A 19,832-nucleotide genomic window follows, 5' to 3' on the forward strand; every position below is an offset into this window, starting at 1 on the left:
CATAGTACTCAAAAATTATTCAAATAAATAAAATTAACTTTAAAATATCAGTCTTTGACACTAAGTTAACTACATGCTATAGTTTCAACATATTACAATGAATTTTTTTCTCTAATAGTCTATTTAAGTTAAAAGCAGATTACTCTGCTACCTGCCAGAAAACTAGCTAAACACATCTGAAGTGAGTTGTATAATTAAATGTTCAATAAGAATAATCTAGTACATTATAATGTACATCAGTCACTGCCCATATGGTTATTTGCCATAAAGTATGGATTGAGCCTTTAGTATATTTGGAGAATTATGTTTGGTTGGTTGGTTTTATTTTTTAATTCTTGATTCAGTTTTGATATCTGAAAAGGGCATCAATGTTGATTTCTTCCCAATGCCATGCTGACTTGATCCCAGTCATACTGATACACACATGCCAAAGACAAAAACACACCAAAGCCAGAATTCTGTGTTTCTCTCATCCCATTCTCATCTCTACTCCACAAATCAAGACTAAAGGTTTTGTGCTAGCCATTCTTCGTGTCCATAGGATCCTGGTACAGAAGTCATCAGAGCAAAAATTGGTGAAATTCTAATAAAGTCTTTAGTTTTGTTAGTAATACTGTTCCAATGTTAAGATAAGCAGAGTACAGTAAGCAGCTTTTGAACTCGGAACATTAACAGATTGAAAGAAACCGTGTTGAGCATTTTATTTATTTGATTAGGAGTCGAAAGTTAGGCAGGTGAGCAGAAGGTAACTGAAAGCAAAGCCTATGGCATTTGGGACATTTAAAGAAGACCCTTTCCATACAGATTTGGAATCTTCCCACCCCTGCCAAAGAGTAAAGCCTCAGAGTAAAGGCAAACCAAAGGGAACGTGTCACTACCTGACCCTCCAAAGGGGACTGTAGGGAGTGTTGCCTTGGAGCTGGACAAAATGGGTTGAGGGGGTGGCTTAGGTTGGGATGAAAGAAAATTCTTCAAGAGGCTGTAAACTTTGGAAGACACTTCCTGAAAATTTGGTCTCAAGCAACTTAGTTTAAGGAGATTCTAAATAAGTTATACTTTCAAGCTTTAGCGGAAGCAAACTGAAATCCTTCTTCAAATACAGTTTCATGCCAAGACTTGGGAAATCCCAACAAATAATTTTTTAAAGGCAATGAGAAGCTATGCTGTCAAACATAATGAACAAAAAGAAATAAAGGAACAAGAAAAACACCATTAAAAACAATAACAGACCTAAAAAGTCTTCACCTACTGAAAACATCACCGATTATAAATGAACACGCTTACTTTATTCTTAAAGGAATAGAGGATAGCTGTAGTATTAACAAAAGATAATAGAATATGATTCGCATATTTATACCAATATATTTGGAAATTTAGATAAACAACTTTTGGGAAAATAACATTAAAATTGACTTAAGGAAAATAGACAACTTGGGCAAAACTATAACCATTAAATAGAATCATAGCCAAAAATACTATATAAAACAACAAAATTATTTCTCCTGTCCTCCTTCCCTCCCTCGCCCTCCTCCCCCAAACCCTATGTCTTTTCAAGTCCAGAAGGCTTCCATGGTCGTTTAATACAACAGGACTCAAACCCATAGACTGCAAAGTAGCCAACTACCAATCATTCTAGGAAGAAATATTCCAATCTTATACAAACACTTCCAGAGCATTAAAAGAGAAAGAAAAAGAAAACATGAGAGAAGCAAACAACTTCATATTATGAAGCCAACATAACATTGATAGTAAAATCTCATGAGGACAGTAAAAGAAAATTATGAGTAAATTTCTCCCATAAATATAAATTAAAAACCTACACAAATTATTAATAAACCAAACTCAAAAATGTAAGGACACTTCATCATGGCCAAGTTGGGTTTGCCCTCGAAACACAACGTTGCTCTAATTAAACAATATAATAATAATGACACAAAGGGATGGAATTAAGACCATATATATGCATATACCTGTATTTGCTAAAAGAAGCACTTGAAAGATAAAGCAAAAAATTTTAATGAAAGTGGGAAACCAGATGAAAGGGGCAAAGGTGAAAGATAGGCTTTTGAGACATGTAAATATGTCACTGATTTTTAAATGTAATAGTAAATCAGTTAATGTAATTAATCACATTAACATAGTAAGTGTAAAATCACATGTATACCCTGATACAGAAAAAGTGTTTGATAAAACTTAAGAGTCCATTCAGTATTAAAGAAAACTCTTTAATAAATTAGGATAGAAGGGAGATTTCTTAATCTGATAAAATATATATGTAAACCAAAAACAAACTACTATCACATTTGTGAAATGTTGTAAATCATCCCTCAATTAGGAACAAAGCCAGAATAACCACTATCACTTATATTAAACATTATACTTCAGGTCTTATCCGAGGCAGTGAGGCAAGAAAAACAACAACAGGTATAAGGATTAAAAAGAAACAAAAACTGTCCCTCTTTGCAAATAACATTATCATCTAGGTAGAATGAACCTATAGATTAATTACTATAATATGTAAAGGAATTTAAGAAGATTCTTTAATACAAAAAATCGGTATGTAAAAGTTAATCATACTCCTATATACAAACAATTAGAAAACAAAAATTAAAAACATTTTTTACAATACTATAAAATTGTAAGTAACCACGAATATTTTTCACAATGACGTAGAAGATCTTTCAGAAAAAAATTATAAAACTTTATTGTAAGGCAATAAAAACACCTACATGAATAGATTAGAAAACTTCATGTTGTAATGATGTTAATTCTTCATGTATTGGTTTATAAGTTAAATACAATACAGAAAACATCCTGCAGGCTTATTTTATATAACTTTATACTATGAGTCTAAGAAATGTAAATGGCCAGACTGGATAAGACACTCTCCAAGAAGAACAAAGTGGAAGAACTTGCTCTACCACATATTAACACATGTTTCAAAGTGATAATAACTGAGGAAACTTGTTGTTCACATACGGACATACTAATAGATCAATAATAGTACAGAATAAGAAGGCCAAGAAACACATTCACACACATTTGGGCACTTGACAAATGACAAGAGGCATAGCAGATCAGTGTAGAAATGATAGGTTTTTCAATAAATACTGCTAGAGCAGCTGGCTATCTGTATGTGGGAGAGGAGAATGAAATTGAGCCCCTACCTCCACTACACAAAAATCAATACTAAGTTGAACAAAGCACAAAAAGCACTAACAATAAAGAAAATTATTGGTGAAAATTCTATTGCATTAAAATAAAGAACTTCATTCAAGGCACAAAATTTTAAAAAGAAAGAGAGAAAACAGAGTATATAAGAAGATACTTGCAACCCATATATATAAACAACAAAGGAGTCAGAAATAAACATGTAAAACTTCTATAAATTAATGAGAAGAAGATAGATAAACCAATAGAAAGGACCTGAATGGGCACTTCAAAAGAAGAAATACAAGATATTCAGTCATCAGTGATCAGAGGAATGCAAATTTAAACCGCAAGAAGATATTACATATCCACAAGATTGACAAAATTTAATAATTCTGTAATAGCAACTGTTCCTGAGGATACAGAGCAAGATCTCTCAAGCACTCTTCATGGCAATGCAAATTGGTACAACCACTTTGGAAACTATTTGGCAGCATCCAGTAATGTTAAAGACTAGAGGCCCGGTGCATGGATTCGTGCACCAGTGGGGTCCCTTGGCCTGGCCTGCAGGGATCGGGCCGAAACCAGCAGCCTGACATCCTCTGAGCGGTCCCAGATTGCGAGAGGGCACAGGCAGGCCGAGGAACCCCCCCATCAATCTGTTCCATGTTTTCATGTCTATGCATTGAGCGTTTGCCCCCGGGTGGTCAGTGCGTGTCATAGCTACTGGTCTAACAGTCGCTTAGGCTTTTATATATATAGATATTCATAGTCTATGACCCAACAATCATAGTCTTAGGTTTATATTTCACTTAAATATATGCAGATGTGTGCTGGGAGACATGAACAAGATTGTTTATACCAATATTTATGATGGCCAGAAGCTCCAGAATTTGGAATTATTTTTAAAATACATTTTTATTGATTTCAGAGAGGAAGGGAGAGGGAGAGAGAGAGAGAGAGAAACCAACGACGAGAGATGCACGCCCCACACTGGGGATCCACCCCCACCACCCGGGGATCCACCCCCTCACTGGGAATCCAACCGTGACCTCCTGGTTCATAGGTTGATGCTCAACCACTGAGCCATGCCAGCTGGGCTCAAATGTTGATTATTGACAGAATAGGTAAGTTGTGCCATATTCATAAAATGAAATTCTATACAACAATGAAAATGAACAAATCACAGCCACCTGCTAGATGAATCTTACAAACACAATGACATATTATACCCACTGTGCCAAGTTCAAGTAAGTTCAGGAATGCATACATATGTGGTAAAAGTATAAAAAATAAGCCAGGAAATTATCACTGTAAAAGTCAGGATAGCCAAAACCGGTTTGGCTCAGTGGCTAGAGCGTCGGCCTGCGGACTGAAGGGTCCCGGGTTCGGTTCCGGTCAAGGGCATGTACCTGGGTTGCAGGCATATCCCCAGTGGGAGATGTGCAGGAGGCAGCTGATTGATGTTTCTCTCTCATCGATGTTTCTAACTCTCTATCTCTCTCCCTTCCTCTCTGTAAAAAATCAATAAAATATATTTTTAAAAAAAAGTCAGGATAATGGTTACTAAGTTGGAAATGGTTATAACTGGAAAAAGGCGCAGGGCTTTAACACTGCTAATATTCTATCCTTAATCACTTTAAAATTACTTGACAGACTGTGCATATATTTTTACACATTTTGAGTGTGTATTTTCCACTAAAAAAGGAAAATTTTAATGCAAGGATTTTCATTATAGAGTATGTATCTTAGTGCCAGCAATGTGACTTATGGACTTAAAAGTCATCAAAGATGACAACATTCACTAATGAACTGATCACTTAATAAACTGATCACTCCAGCCCTGGCAGAGTAGCTCAGTGGGTCAGTGTGTCGCTGGATACATCATGGTTTTGAGTTCCATCTCCAGTCAGGGCACATACATCAACCAATGAGTGGGCGAATAAGTGGAACAACAAATTGATGTTTCTCTCCCCCCTCCCTTCTTCTCTCTCTCTTAAATCAATCAATCAGTCAATCAATAAACTGATCACTCCATTCAAACATTCCTCCCTGGTTAATGCCCGTAGTTTCATCGATTGTATACATCACACTATAAATAAAAGGAAAGTCATTTGCAACTTCATTCATTCAACAAGTATTTAGTACTGTCCACTACTTCCCAAACACTATTCTAGGGGATCAGCAAGGCCTTCTTACAAAAGACGGAGGACTGAAGACCCCCCATTCCCATCCCAATGTTGCCTCCGCCCTTTCATCCTCTCTTCCAAACAAGTATCAGACATGAAGCACCTAAAAGGAACTCAGGGCACACACGAAGTGATTATCAAAACCCCAACCCTGGGCGGCGTGGACACGACAGGCTAGGATTCATTTGGCAAAACTCAAGAGCCCCAAGTCAAGGCACCCGTCTCAACAAGGGTGAGGCTGCGGGAACAGGCTTAAGTGGGGTCCAATCTCCCCAACACGTGCTCTTTATCTGGGATCCGGAGGCCAGAGCCTTCCAGTCTTCCAGAAACTTGTCTACTAGCTGTTGTGAGGACACGCGTTTCTCTCGGGTCGGAGTCCAGAACTTTCACCTGATCCCCTACGGAGTTCCACCCAAAGGGGGACCGAGCTCCCAACTGCTCCCAACAAGCGGAAGAGACAGCGTTGCAGGGACGTGATCAAAGCGAATGTGGCCTCCGCGACACCACCTGCGTTGAAACCCAGGCGCCCCGACCTCTCGGCCTCCGCCCCGGAGACCCAATACTTACTCGGAGCTCCTCGAAGGCTTCGTCCAGGGTGGAGAGCTGGTGGCCCTGGTGGGCCCCGATGACCGGACACAGGACGCAGATGAGCTGCGTATCTTCCTGGCAGTAGGTGCTCAAGTCGAGCCCGTGGTCCGGGCACCTCCTCTGGGCCACTCTCTCCGCCTCCATCTCTATCTCCGGGTCAAATTCGCTCTCTGCCTCAGTTTCCCCGTCCGCCTCCGACTCTCCATCTTCGTGGTTGTCTTCCTCCGCCTCGCTCTCTTGCTCGTCCTCCATGTCTTCCTCACTGTCGCCCTCGCTCTCTTCCTCCGTCTCGCTCTCTTCTACGGAGTCACTGTCTTCCCGGGACTCGCTCTCCTCCCCCGCCTCGCTCTCTAGGTCGCCCGCCTCCTCCACCTGGGCCTGCGCGCCGGCCTGCCCCGCGCCTTCCCCCGGGCCCCGGGGGGCCCAGGCCTGGGCGGCGCCCTGCACGTACGGGGCCAGGTGGTGCCCGGGGAACTTGAGGCGGTGGCCCTCGGCGTGGCGGCGGCAGTAGCAGAAGCCGCATTCCCGGCACACTTCCTCGGCCCCCGGCGCCTCGTCGGGCTCGCACTGGTCACACGTGCCGTCGTGCGGCAGCTCCTCGAGGGCCGCGCCCACTCCGGAGGCCATGCGGGTGCGGTGACAGGCCCAGGCCTGGGGGCCCCTCCGAGATCGCCGCTGGGCTCCGCGGACTCCTCACGTCCTCCTCCCAGCCGAACCGGTCCCAGGGAAGCGGCCGCGTGGGATGCGGGAGCGGGGCTGGGGCTGGGGCGCCGCTGCCGCCAGCTCCGGGCAGCCCCCGCCGGCCGAGGAGCAGAGGGCCTGCCCGCCCGCCCCGCCGCCCTGCGCCCCCTGCGCTTCCTCGGGGCCCGGGCACTTCCGGTGCGGCGGCCGGCGCCCCTGATGGCCCCCCGCGCTGTCCGCTTGGCCTCTCGCTGCCCCAGCGAGATCGGAGATCTGGGCTCCGTGCCACCCCGGTTCCACTTTCCCTGTCCCCGTCAGCTGGCCTCCTTTCACTTCCTGAGTCATTTAAAGTGGCAATGGCCCTTTCCTGCGGTCCCCGCGGGGGCTCCGCATCCCCGGAAGGAGGGGGAGGATGAAGGAGGCCTCCCTCACATCCCAGCTTGGGCCCCGCCTCCCCCGGTTCCTCTCTGGAGGTGTCAATGGATTTGCCAGGCCCACTACGCAGGTGTGCATGTGTATTTCAGTCTCCCTCCTTCCCATGTGTCGCTGACCTCCCCGGTCCCCGCTGCTGCGTGCGGGGGACGGTGTCAGGACAGAGCATTGCCCCCTGGCATTTCCAGGGGACCCTGGGAAGGGTCGTGTTTGTTCAAGGCCTGGGGAATCTCAGAGGCAGCCTGAGCAAACAGACATGGTCGATCCAAAGCAATGCTATACTTTGTCTGTTTGCAAAGTCTGTTTGCATTCCTGCCTCCTGGGGGGCTCAGAGCCTAGAGGGCGGCAACCTTTGTGCATTTTTCTGAGAGCCTGCCTGGGGTTTGGCTGAGATGTCAGGCGAGGTAGGTGGAGAGACAGCATTTATCAAATGAGAGTTCCAGTGGCAGATTGGGTTCCAAAGAGAGGAAGGGGACTGTTATTTATTAACCGATCCTAAAGTGCCAAGAATTGGGCTAGATCTGTTTGTGGCTCTTTACGAGCTGGTTTTGAAAGACCCCGCTGCCCAAGGACTCCCAGATCCTGATACTACAACTTGTTGGTTTTGTGACCATGGAGAATTTAATTGATCTTTCTGTTTTCCGCTTTTAACAAAGTATGTATGTAAATAATGGTAATAATGGTAATACCTATTTCACGGGGCAGTTTTGTGGATGAAATGTAAAGGTGCCTGCCTTGTAGAAGTATTCACTACATTTAAACTATTATTATTGGCACAAATTATATTTGATGGACATTATGACCCTTTGAAAGGATTTTAAACATATTTTTGAACACATTGAGCATTTTTGGCTGGCTGCCTGAAGTGTAATCAACCCCCCATCTCTCCACCATATCTACGCCTCTCCAGTCATTGAAGAGCTTTTGTTTCATATTTGGGAGAGAAAAAGGACATTTCGATCTAATCCCAGAAGAGGCCAAGGTGTGGCTGAGAAAAATGGAGGGGGATGGAATGGTGTCTGTTTTCCATTGACGCCCTTGCAAATATCGAGCTCCAATTTCCAGATGAACATCGCAAAAATGCAAGGGGAGGAGGTGAGGTAAAACACATTTAAAATAATTTTAATGTCTCCACATACAATGTATGCTTACTCTCTATGCAGCTTTTGTCAGAGATTTATTTTTTAGAAATATTTGTGTTTTTTACTTTAGAACAATTCTATAGAATGTTGGAAGGAAAGTCAGAAAGTTTGTTGTTGTTTTTTCCAATTGAATACACATTTCTATTTTTTTCCAGTTAATTTCTCTGGAAATTATTTCTGTGACTGCATTCAAAACAGGGATTGATGCACCATTCTGAAACAAAAAATGTTCAACAAATGTCAACTCAAACATCAAACACTACTTAGAGAGTAGTGTTTCTTGCTTTGAAACACTGTTCTCTAGGTCTACTAATTTCCACCTCTCCAGGCTTAGAAGGAAATAGCTTTTACAAGCATGTTATCACATTTAGAAAATATTTTTTCACTGAAAATAATTTTTCAGTGTCTTAAAAGTACATATTTGGTGTGTGTCCAAGATCTTGGTGGGGACAAAGGGTGTCTTTTTGTTGTTGTTATTTGTTCTTAATCTTACCTGACAGTTCAGTTACTGACTCTTCACAATCCTTTCTTGAGCCCTCTGATTAGAGGGTCTTAGAGGCAAAGTTTGATGGAACAATTAAAAAGTTATGGTAATGAGGTATGGCAGACTCAATGAGACAGACCTTCTGTAACCCTCTGCACAGAAATCAGAACAGTCAGATTCCCCAGGAATTGGAATCCTTGGGAGCATTCAGAGATAGAAACCTTGTTATATTAGTCTGTATTGCATAGAGAATCACCTCAAAACGTAGCAGCTTAAGACAATAAATATGTATTATGTCACACTTTCTATGAGCCAGGAATATAGTGGTGGCTTAGCTGGGTGGTCTAACTCAGGGTCTCTCAAAAGATTTCAGTGAAGATGTTGGCTGGAGCTACAGGCATTGAAGGCATGACCTGTAGGATTTGCTTCTAAAGTAGCTCACTCGCCTGGCTGTTGGCAGGAAGACTCACCACTGTCTATTGGGCTGCTTTAGACATGGCAGTTGAATTCTCCCAAAGGAACTGAGCCAAGAGAGTGCAAGGTGGAAGATGCAATGTCTCTTACTATCTAAGCTCAGCAGTCACACGTCATCACTTCCAACATAGTCTTTCAGTTACAGAGATCAACTCTATTCATTGTGGAAGGGGACTACACAAGGGCATGATTACCAAGAGGTGAGGATCCTTGGGGCCATCTTTTTCCTTTAAGATTTTTTAAATTGATTTTTAGAGAGAGAGGAAAGGAAAGGGGGAGAGAGAGAGAGATGTTAATTGGTTTCCTCCTGAATAACCTCCCCTATCCCACCAGGAATTGAGCCTGCAACCCAGGCATGTGTCCTGACCAGGAATCAAACTAGTGACCGTTTGTTGCATGGGACAATGCCCAACCAACTGAGCCACACTGGCCAGGGCATCTTTGAGGTTGGCTACCATATTTTACCCTTTTGCCCCCAATGATTCACAACTCTCTCAAATGTAAAATACATCTACTTCCTCCAAAGATCCCCAAAGTCTCAAACCATAAGCTTAAAGTCCAGAATCTTATCTAAATCAGGTCCAGGTATGGATGAAACTTCTAGATATAGTCTTACATGCAGCGCCTCGAGTATAGTTCCTCTCCATCTGAATGTTTGTTTTCCTCCTCATTCCCAACATACAATGATGGGGCAGGCTTAGGATAACTGGTCAGACACTCCTGTTTAAAAGGAGAAAAGACACAGAGGAGTTCACTGGTCCACAATCATCCTGAAATTCAGTTGAACACATATTAGAAGCTCCTCAAATTAGGGCTCAATTCTACTTCTGCCCAGGAATGATTCTCCATGGCTTTTGACTTCACCCTTTAAGATCTTGATTCCACTCTCTGTGTCATCCTTTCTTTTCTAAGAAAAGTAGCCCATGTTGGCAGCTATGTACCTTGTCAGCCTGCTTTCTGCCAGTAGAATTTAGGTGCTTTCACGGCCCCTCTTAGTTTTGTACTGTCTCTGTTCCATTTAGTCCATGCTGGCAATGTTCCTGCCAATGTAATTTCTTTAAAAATGTTGTGAGTCTCCTATGAATCTAATTGGGGCACCACTTCATTGGACAAAAATCATACCCACAGATCTCTTCGAGATAAGCCCTTTTCTACTCCGGAGCATCTCTCTACTGGAACTGCTGGAGCACAACACTAATAAACTTCTCTGAATCACTACTATAGATCTTTTGGAGGTATGAACAAAGGGTTTTTACAGCCACACTCCCAGCTTCATCCCTTGATGATATTTTCCTTGCAGTGTCCTAGAATTTATTTTTGACTGGAAGCCATTTCTTCATTTTAGCATTATTTGCCATCTAGAGAAGACGGGAATATTCAAATCTAGCAAGTTCTGGATCCTTTTCTTTAAAAGTCCTTCTTTAGATTATTTCTTTCTTCTCACATTTTGCAATAATCAGGAATTTCAACACTCTACCTGGCAATGTACTTAGCTAGAGCATCCAATTAATTAGGCTCATTTTCTAAGGTATATAGGTGACAGTGTTGCTAAACTTCCTGCCACTACAAAACAAGGACCCATTCCTCCAGTTTCCAATAACATTTTTCTAATTTCCTCTTCAGCCTTAATCGACAGTCTTCTCAAAAGCTGCCAGCATTCTTTTAACAGTTTCTTCAAGGCTCTTCAGGCTTTCACTAAAACTCTCCTCCGAGTCCTTCCAGCTTCTCCAACTGCCCAGTTCCAAAGCCACTCCAACATTTTGGGTTTTTGTTATGGAAGCACCTTACTCTTTATAGTAAAATATGTATCCGTTGTCAATGAATGAATAATAAATTACCTTCAAAACTTTGAATCCTTTTGGGGGCAGACTACCACACTTGACATTGGCATTCTCTTCTCACTGTGGTGAGCAACAGCTGTGAGGCATCTCCAAGGTGGTTAGTTGCCAGTAGATGTGAAGGACAGAGCAGTTTGCATTTGAGACTGTTTTGTGAGTGCATTTGGTACTTTGAGAAATAAAGGGTGTATTCCTGGTGTCTTCTAATTATGTGGCTGATAGCTCTTGAGTTATTAGACATTTAAACTCTCTACACATGAGGAAACCTACTTTCAGAGAGGTGAAAAAAGCGTGTTAGGTGTCAGCCAGCCAGAGGTGGCTGGATTGGGATTCAAACTCATGTCTATCTGACTCCATCTTTAATCATATTCCCCTGTGGTATTATTGGTGATACCCCTAACTTGCCTAACTGCTTCCTAATAACCTTACCTGTCTTTTCCTTCCAGCTGTGACATCAATTTCTGTCTCCTTAACCTGTTCCAAAGAGACGAACTGGATTTAGTAAGATTCATAACGTAGTACATTTAATTTCAGAAAAACCTCTAAAAGTTGAGAACAGAACATGGTGGAATTTCTAAATCCACTGCTTTAGGGGAAGTATTTGTACCCACTGTGCTGGTCCCATTCTTATGTAATTAGACTGTCACTTCAGTGACTGATTTCATTCCCCCTGCCCCAAGCTCCTGAAATCACCTAAAGCTGTTATCATGTTAGCTAACATCTTATCCTATTAAAGCCAGCACAGTGAAATATGATATCCCTGAGCCACTGCCAACTCTGCCAAAATATAAAGAATGAAGCCTTCATGGCTGAGCCTGAGTCTTTTTGTTCCTCAGAAGCTTATTGGAAATGGATACCCAAAGGATTCCTTGGCCTATCACCCTTCTGAACATTTTCATTTCATCCAGTTCTTACATGTAAATGGTTCAATGCTCTAAATACCCCCAACCCTTAAAATATAAGTATATGTAAAGATAAACCCCAGATAAGCTCTGATCAAGATATTTTAATTTCAGTACATTCATTTTTTAAAAAGATGTCTTTGTTGATTTCAGAGAGGAAGGGAGACGGGGAGAGAGATAGAAACATCAATGATGAGAGAGAATCATTGATTGGCTGCTTCCCGCAAGTCCCACACTGGGTATTGAGCCTGCAACCTGGGCATGTGCCCTTGGCTGGAATCGAACCATGACCTCCTGGTTCATAGGTCGACGCTCATCCACTGAGCCATACTGGACAGGCAGTACATTCATTTTGTATGTTACTTGCAGAATGGTGTTAAATAGTTCCATGACCACAACAAATAATAAAAATACCTCATTTTCATAACCACCATTTCGTTCACCCCAAGAAGTCCGTTGCTACCTGTTTCCCTTTTCTTCAGATACTTTTTACAGAGTCTCTGCCTGTGCATGCCTCTACTTTAACAGCGTGGAAACTAAATGCCAAGAGAGTAATTTAAAAGAACATCCAGTCAATTTGAGTTAATCTCTGACTTCCTTTCTGGTTTTACAGCCAGCTCCCTAATCCCTGGGTGACGCTAATTCTTTTTGGCAAAATGGTGTTTTTCAAACTTCTCTCCTTGTAAAGGCTTTCTTAGGGGTGGTCTTGGCTTTCATCGGAGTGGGCCCTGGGGAATTAGGAGGACACTTAATCATTTGTAAAATCAGTAATTTGGGGGAGTGAGAAAAATCCCTAAATTTGCCTCCCGTTACTCTAGTTGGAAAAGCAGTCACCTATGGACAGGAACTAATGAAAGACTTCGTTGTTTCAGCGCTTAGGGCACTGCCCTTGTAAATGGGGGATTACAGAGGAAAATTTCCCTGACGTTCCTTCCCTCCATTTATTTATTTATTTTGGAACCGGGGTGCAGATAGGCTAGTTAATCATACTACTCAGATCATAGCCTCACTTTAGTTCATGCAAGCCAGCTTTCTTATTTCATTTTGACTTAGCTTTGTTTTGTTTTTCTTTATCCCAAACCCCCACTCTTATTCTTGCAACTTCTTCCCACAGAAATTCTCTCTAATGTGATTGATAAATGTTCTTCAATATATATGTATCTTTAAAAAGTATTCAATTGTTTTATTTTTGTTAAAATCTACATAAATATGACACTCAAAACTACTTTTTGTTTCTCTCTCTCTCTCTCTCTCTCTCTCTCTCTCTCTCGCTCTTTTTTTTTTTTTTTAATCCAATGTTGTGCTTGTTAAAATCTTGGATATTCATTCCTTGACATTTGGTATTATCTGAAATTCTTTTTTTTTTTTTTTGTCAATCTAATGGTAAATTTATGTAATTTGATAACTTATCATAGCTTTATTTGCATTTTGGGGTTACTTTTAAAAATGAATAGTATTTTATATTCTAGTTACATGATATCAAGTGTCAAAGCTAAAACAATTAAATTCATGAGTTTTATGGCCTTTATTCAAGGGAAACAATCCATGGATTGGGGGAGTACAATGCCTCACAAGCAGTGGAACACTCTTCCAGAGGGATTTTGGACAAGAGTGAGGTGTGGCTTTTTTCTTTTTCGGTTTTTTTTCCTTTTATCCTCACCAGAGAATATGTGTTTTTTTGTTGTCTTGTGTTTTTTAAAAAATATTTTTATGGTTTTTTAAAATTGATTTCAGAGAGAGGCAGGGAGAGGGATAGAGAAATAGAAACATCAATGATGAAAGAGAATCATTGATCAACTGCCTCCTGCCCGCCCCCTACTGGAGATTGAGCCCACAACCTGGGCATGTGCCCTGACTGGAAATGGAACCATGACCTCCTGGTTCATGAGTTGAGGCTCAACCACTGAGCACACTGGCTAGATGAGGATATGTTTTTATTGATTTTATAGACAAAGAAAGGGAGGGAGAGAGAGAAGAGAACTCTTCCTCTGGGGATTTTACCCTTTCAAGATTTCACGCGCTTGCAGTGGCTTCACCCTCCTTGCCAATGATCTTTTTCCCAGGCTAGACTGAGGTGCAAGCACCTTCCCCCCCTCACCTCAACTTCACTGCACATGTATGTATCCATCTCCCCCTTTGTTCAATCCCTTCCCCCAGGGAATAAATCAGTGGATTTCTGGGGGAGCATGAAGCTGTAGCTTCCTGGTGAGGCTGCCCAGATGACCATGCTTATAATGTTGGGCCTCCCCTTTGCTTGCTTCCTATTATTAGTCCTAATAACTAGCTAATTGTGATAACACCTCCAGGCCTTTGCACTTGCTGTTCCCTCTGTGTACTTCACTGCCTCCTCTCTTTCCCCAGCTGCTGCCTACAAGAGCTCCCAGCAATGCCTTTGTTACTGTGCTTCATACACCAGAAAGCTGTTTTGTGTCTCCCGTACTGTGCAGTGCAGTGGCCTCATTGAGGTCAGGGCCTGTGTCTGCTGACCCTGGTGTCCTCAGAACCCTTTGTAGAATCTAGTACCCATTTCGTCTCCATGAAACCTGAAGTGGTGGGCTGAGAGTGAACCACGATTGAGGGGATCATCGTACAATTTATCATCCAAATGGGGACCCTTTGAGAGTGAAGCAGAGCACTATTGACAATTATGCCAGGACACTGGGCGTGGACCAGAACTGTCCTGGGTGAGCGGAAATGTAGTCATCCTGATAAAGTGACCAGGGAGGCAGCCTCAGGTTCCTAGTCCACAAACAATAGATTAACACTTTACCTTTCATTTGTTAAATTTCCTTCCTGTTTATTCATTCCTCCTCCCTTCCTTATGTTCTCTCTCCTTGCTCAGCAAGACTCATATAAACTTGCTAAACCACAACTGCTATAATTCTCATCCTTCATTTCACAAGGTAATTTAAGGGTGAGAAGAGCCCATGATCCTGATGGAGTGTACAGTGCACGGGGAGGGGGTGGGAAATGCCTCGATTATAGCTCTTCTGTGGAATAGAAACTCAAAATCTGTTCATTTCCCTCCTTAGAAAGAGTTGTAGTGATTTTGAGCAAATACCCAATAAGGAAAAACTCCTAGATGAATCCAAACATGTCTTCTCTGGCGTTATCCTGAAATCCATAATGACTGTGAGGCACATTTAAAACAGAAGATGCAGAGTTGGGCTGAATAGAATCGTGCAAGAAAGAAAAACTTGATTTGGGGGGAAAGGCCCTTATAGTCAGTGGGAGCTGTGGATCATGACGGTTAACACAGCAAGAGGTTCAGAATCTGACTGACCTGGATTTGAATCCTGACTCCACCACCTACTTAGCTGGATGACTCTGAGCAAGTTCCTTAACCTCTTTACCTCAGTTATGTTATTTGTACAATGGGGGGTTGTATCACATCTATTTTATAGATTCACTGTGGGGATTAAGTGAGAGTGCATTTATCATGGAGCCAAGCACATAATAAACACTTACTCAGTGCAAGCCATTACATTAATGCACATCAGCAAAAGTTGAGAAATGCGCTCATTTTACCTGTATGAAAATAGTTCTGCCAGGTTTAATGATCAGAGCAGTGTACTGAGAATGCGGAAATCTCAGTTCCTGCCAGCCTCGGCCACTTTGAGACTAGTGGCTCAGAGCAAGTCACTTAACTTCTTTGGTTTTTCAGTCTCCTCTGTGAAACGAGTGAGCTGGACATTATTCCCGTTTTAATTATTTATTGCTATTGCCATGCACTACTCCAAAACGTAGTGGCTTAAAACAATAATGATTAACTATTTTTCAGGGTCTTATGACTTGTCTGGGCTCAACTGGACGGTTCTTCTGCGCCATGTGGGGTTGGCTGGGGTCACTCATGCAGCTGCTTTCAGCTGGAGGCCCAGCTGGGGCTTGGACCCTCCAGAATGGTGTCCTCACATGTTTGGCAGCTGTCCTTATCAGCCTCTGTGTGAACTGTCATCCTCTAGAATAGTGATGGCGAACCTATGACACGCGTGTCAGAGGTGACACGCGAACTCATTTTTTTGGTTGATTTTTCTTTGTTAAATGGCATTTAAATATATAAAATAAATATCAAAAATATAAATCTTTGTTTTACTACGGTTGCAAATACCAAAAAATTTCTATATGTGACACGACACCAGAGTTAAGTTAGGGGTTTTCAAAATGCTGACACGCCGAACTCAAAAGGTTCACCATCATTGCTCTAGAACCTTTCTCTCTCTACATGGCTTCTCCAGTGTGATAATGAGACTGCTTTACATTGCAGCCAGCTTCCGAGAGAGCAGAAATGGAAGCTTCAACGTTTCTTAAGGCCTAGGCCAGATGGTAGTGTTACTTCCCCCGGAGAATATTTGTGAAAGCAAGGAGGGCAGCCGAGATTCAAGGCTCCACCTCCTGAAGACTCTCAAAGCCACATTATAAAAGAGCACCCAGGATGGGGAAAATTGTTGTGACTAGTTTTCAAATCAATCGCTACGGTACATACTGGCTCTGACAGTCCATATTGAAACTTAAATTTCAGAGCCTATCTCACTTCTCACTTTGAGTTATGGACTTGAGCTCCCCAGTGAACGTTTGTTGTGCTCCAGGCCTTGAAACCTTCTCTGCTCTCAGTTTAGCCCCAACAGAAACCGCTCGCACCCCTTTTTGCCACCCAGTATCCTCTTTGCCTCCTTCTGGTAACTGAACTTTCTTTCAACTTCGCTCCAGGGACCTGGTTACAACCCAGCTGCCCTCCTCCCTGTTTTCGTGCAGTGCTGACTGAGTTGTTCCAATGTTCTTTGCACAGCCCACCTCACATTATAAATTATTTGAGGACCAGAACTGTCTGGGCTTATTTATTTAGAACAGAGCACCAGGAAGCTTAATGCTTAAGACCATATTTCATCAAATCTTAGATGCCACCAATTGGAATATGCACCCTCATTCCATAAAGCACTAAGAAAAAAAAAACTGCTAGGGGTTGTAAGACTTCCCAATTTGAGAGATATCAAAATGTGGAAAATATTCATCTTGGTGTCCATAAAATAGAGTTCAAAAATTTTTTTGAATGATGATGTTGATGAACTTTCAACTCCCAGTTTGCCCATTCACTCCCGGGCAGACCCACAGTTTAGGTTTCTTATCTCTAAATCCAGACTGTTTTTATTTTTTTAAAATCTTTAAATTCTTTATTAGTTAAGGAATTACAAATGTGTCCTCATTCCCCCCCATTAACCTCCATCCTCCCCCCACCCCACCCCACTCATGCTCTCATCCCCCTGTTGTCTGTGTCCATTGGTTTGGCTTATATGCATGCATACAAGTCCTTTGGTTGATCTCTTACCCCCACCCTCCCCTACTTTCCCTCTGGGGACTAATAGTCTGGTTGCTGTTTCTCTGTCTTTGGATCTGTCCCTGTTCATCAGTCTATGTTGTTCTCTATATTCCACAAATGAGTGAGATCATGTGGTATTTATCTTTCTCTGACTGGCTTATTTCACTTAGCATAATGCTCTCCAGTTCCATCCATGCTGTTGCAAAAAGCAAGAGTTCCTTTTTTTTTTTTTTTTTAACCGCAGCATAGTATTCCATTGTGTATATGTACCACAGTTTTTTAATCCACTCATCTGCTGATGGGCACTTAGGCTGTTTCCAGATCTTAGCTATGGTGAATTGTGCTGCTATGAACATAGGGGTGCATATATCCTTTCTGATTGGTGTTTCTGGCTTCTTGGGATATATTCCTAGAAGTGGGATCACTGGGTGAAATGGGAGTTCCATTTTTAGTTTTTTGAGGAAGCTCCATACTGTTCTCCACAGTGGCTACACCAGTCTGCATTCCCACCAGCAGTAAATCCAGACTGTTTTAAAATGTTCTAGTAAGTTCCCTTTGAACAATTCCTTTGGACATTTTTCATTGTTCAAAATAAAGTACTATTAAGAAGTAGCTCCACAAACATTAACAGAGAAATATGTGACCTGTAATGTGCTGGATTCTGCTCTAAGTGCATTAAATACACCATCCCTCTTGATTTCTTGTGATCATCTTATGAATACCTAGGTTTTTAATATTGCCATTTGCAGAGGAGACAACTGAGACTAATAGAAATTTAGTTCCTTGTCCAAGGCCACCCAGCTGGCAACGGGCAGAGATAAGATTTGAGTCTCTGGCTCCTACTTCAGTGCTTGTGCTCTTAACTGCTGTTTCTCAGAGAAGCAAAAGGGGCGGGGGGTGGGGGGAAACGCCTCTATTTTCCTTTCTAGAAATGTCTCCTCTCATACTCTTCGCATCATATAATTTAATGTCTGCTTTTTCTCAGTCTTTCTGAGCTACTTACCCAGTTATCCCTCCAATAAGTGCGTTTACCTCCCAGTACTCATCTGTGCTTGTTCCCTTGTAAATCAGTCTCCAGAATTTTAATCATTCTTGGCTCACTTCTCTAACAACCTTACCAAAGACATGTGCTGGAATTGCAGTCAGGAAAGTGCCCGAAAACTTAAAATAAAAATACCCCAAACAAAACGCTTTTACAGTCCATCTGATCTACACAGGAAATTAAGAAACACCACATACCTTAGTGGAAAAATACTTGAAATGAAAAGTGAGGTTTGCTGTTATTTAGATTTTGATTTAAAAAATGTTTATCCCTTATCTGAGGCCCGGGGACACTGGAAATGAGGGACATGAAAGCTCGCTTTATAGAACTTTAATGATCTTCTCTTATTATGTTATATTCCCGTTTCCTAAGCCCGTGGTCAAATACAATAGCTTTATTAAAGATGTGATTCGGTTAGAAAGGGGAATGAAATTTTCTGCCACGGGAGCACTGGTGAGAGACGAGGGAGGACAGTAGCGCTGTTGAGAGAAGAAAACTGAACAAAGAAAGAATGGCCTGCAGGGGCTCACGCCACCAACCGGGGTTTATTCTTCACTCCCCTAGGAGCCAGCTCTCTTGAATTCACTGCTAAACATCCTAAGGGGACTCAGTTTCTAATCCATTGAGAGCAGGAAAAAAAACAAAACAGAAAGGAGGTCTGGGGTTGCAGTGAGAACCCGAGATAAAGCTGCTTATGTTCTGTCTCAAGTTCTTATGTGTGCGCATCAATAAAGATAAACACTCCCATTTACCAAGCATTTCCTATGGACCAGGCACTGCTTGAAGCAACATCCATTTGTTACATCGCTTAATCCCTTCAAGGATCCCATAAAGTGGATACTACTGTCCACTATTGCATTTTACAAGGGTGGAAACTGAGGCAGAGAGAGTAACTTACCTAAGTTCACACAGTAAGTGGTAGAGTCAGGATCTGAACCCATATTTTGGCACCAGAGGCCATACATGCACTGGCCATGACACTGCACTGCTAAACACCCACGGGCTTTTGCCAGCAGGCCATGCACCCTGGAGGCTCCTGAGGAATGGGGCTGGGGGAGAGCCTCTTAGAGAACCAATAACTCAATGCAGTCTGAGAAAAGAGGGATTTGGAAGGAAATTGTTGTGGAGCCTCCCAACTGAAGCAGTGCTGCCTTCCTTTGAAGGGAGAGAAATGAAGCAATTTCAAAGAGTGGGGGAGGTGAGAGGTCAAGGCTAAGCCACCGTAGCTAAGCGATGCAGTCATGCAAGCCTGTCACTGCGCAAGTGACAAAATAGAAGACCAGGACACCTTCACAACAACCTCACATAATTATTATGGAAATTAGCTGTTGCTATTTCTGAGACATTTTGCCAGCGGTGTGAGGGACATATGACATCATGAGCAATCCTTGATGCAACGGAGACTGAGGGATTGAGATTTGGGACCATTACATGACCTTGATAAGTTACTTAACCTCTCTGAGCCTCGGTTCCGTCATTTGTAAAACGGAGGTATAAGAGCGTCTACCTCTTAGTATTCTTGGAAGGATTAAATGGTGTTAATGTAGACAGAGTGCGTGGCCGTATGCACAGCGCACAGAAAGTGCCCAGGCTGTG

At 42.3% G+C, this 19,832-nt stretch overlaps 1 protein-coding gene across 3 annotated transcripts in view; it reads right to left on the reverse strand.

Moving 5' to 3' along the window:
• The window catches only part of TRIM44 (tripartite motif containing 44), an 88,709-nt gene extending 81,718 nt beyond the window's left edge, over positions 1 to 6,991 (reverse strand). The window contains exon 1 of one of the 3 annotated variants that reach the window (XM_059709652.1): positions 5,907 to 6,966. In XM_059709652.1, coding sequence (XP_059565635.1) covers positions 5,907 to 6,554 — 648 coding nt within the window. In that variant the 5' untranslated portion in view covers positions 6,555 to 6,966. Of the gene's footprint in view, positions 1 to 5,906 lie in introns of all 3 variants that reach the window. The other 2 variants (XM_059709653.1, XM_059709654.1) reach the window with 2 other exon arrangements.
• Positions 6,992 to 19,832: the final 12,841 nt, after the last annotated feature.

The sequence above is a fragment of the Myotis daubentonii genome, chromosome 9, assembly GCF_963259705.1.
Source record: "Myotis daubentonii chromosome 9, mMyoDau2.1, whole genome shotgun sequence".
NCBI lineage: Eukaryota > Metazoa > Chordata > Mammalia > Chiroptera > Vespertilionidae > Myotis > Myotis daubentonii.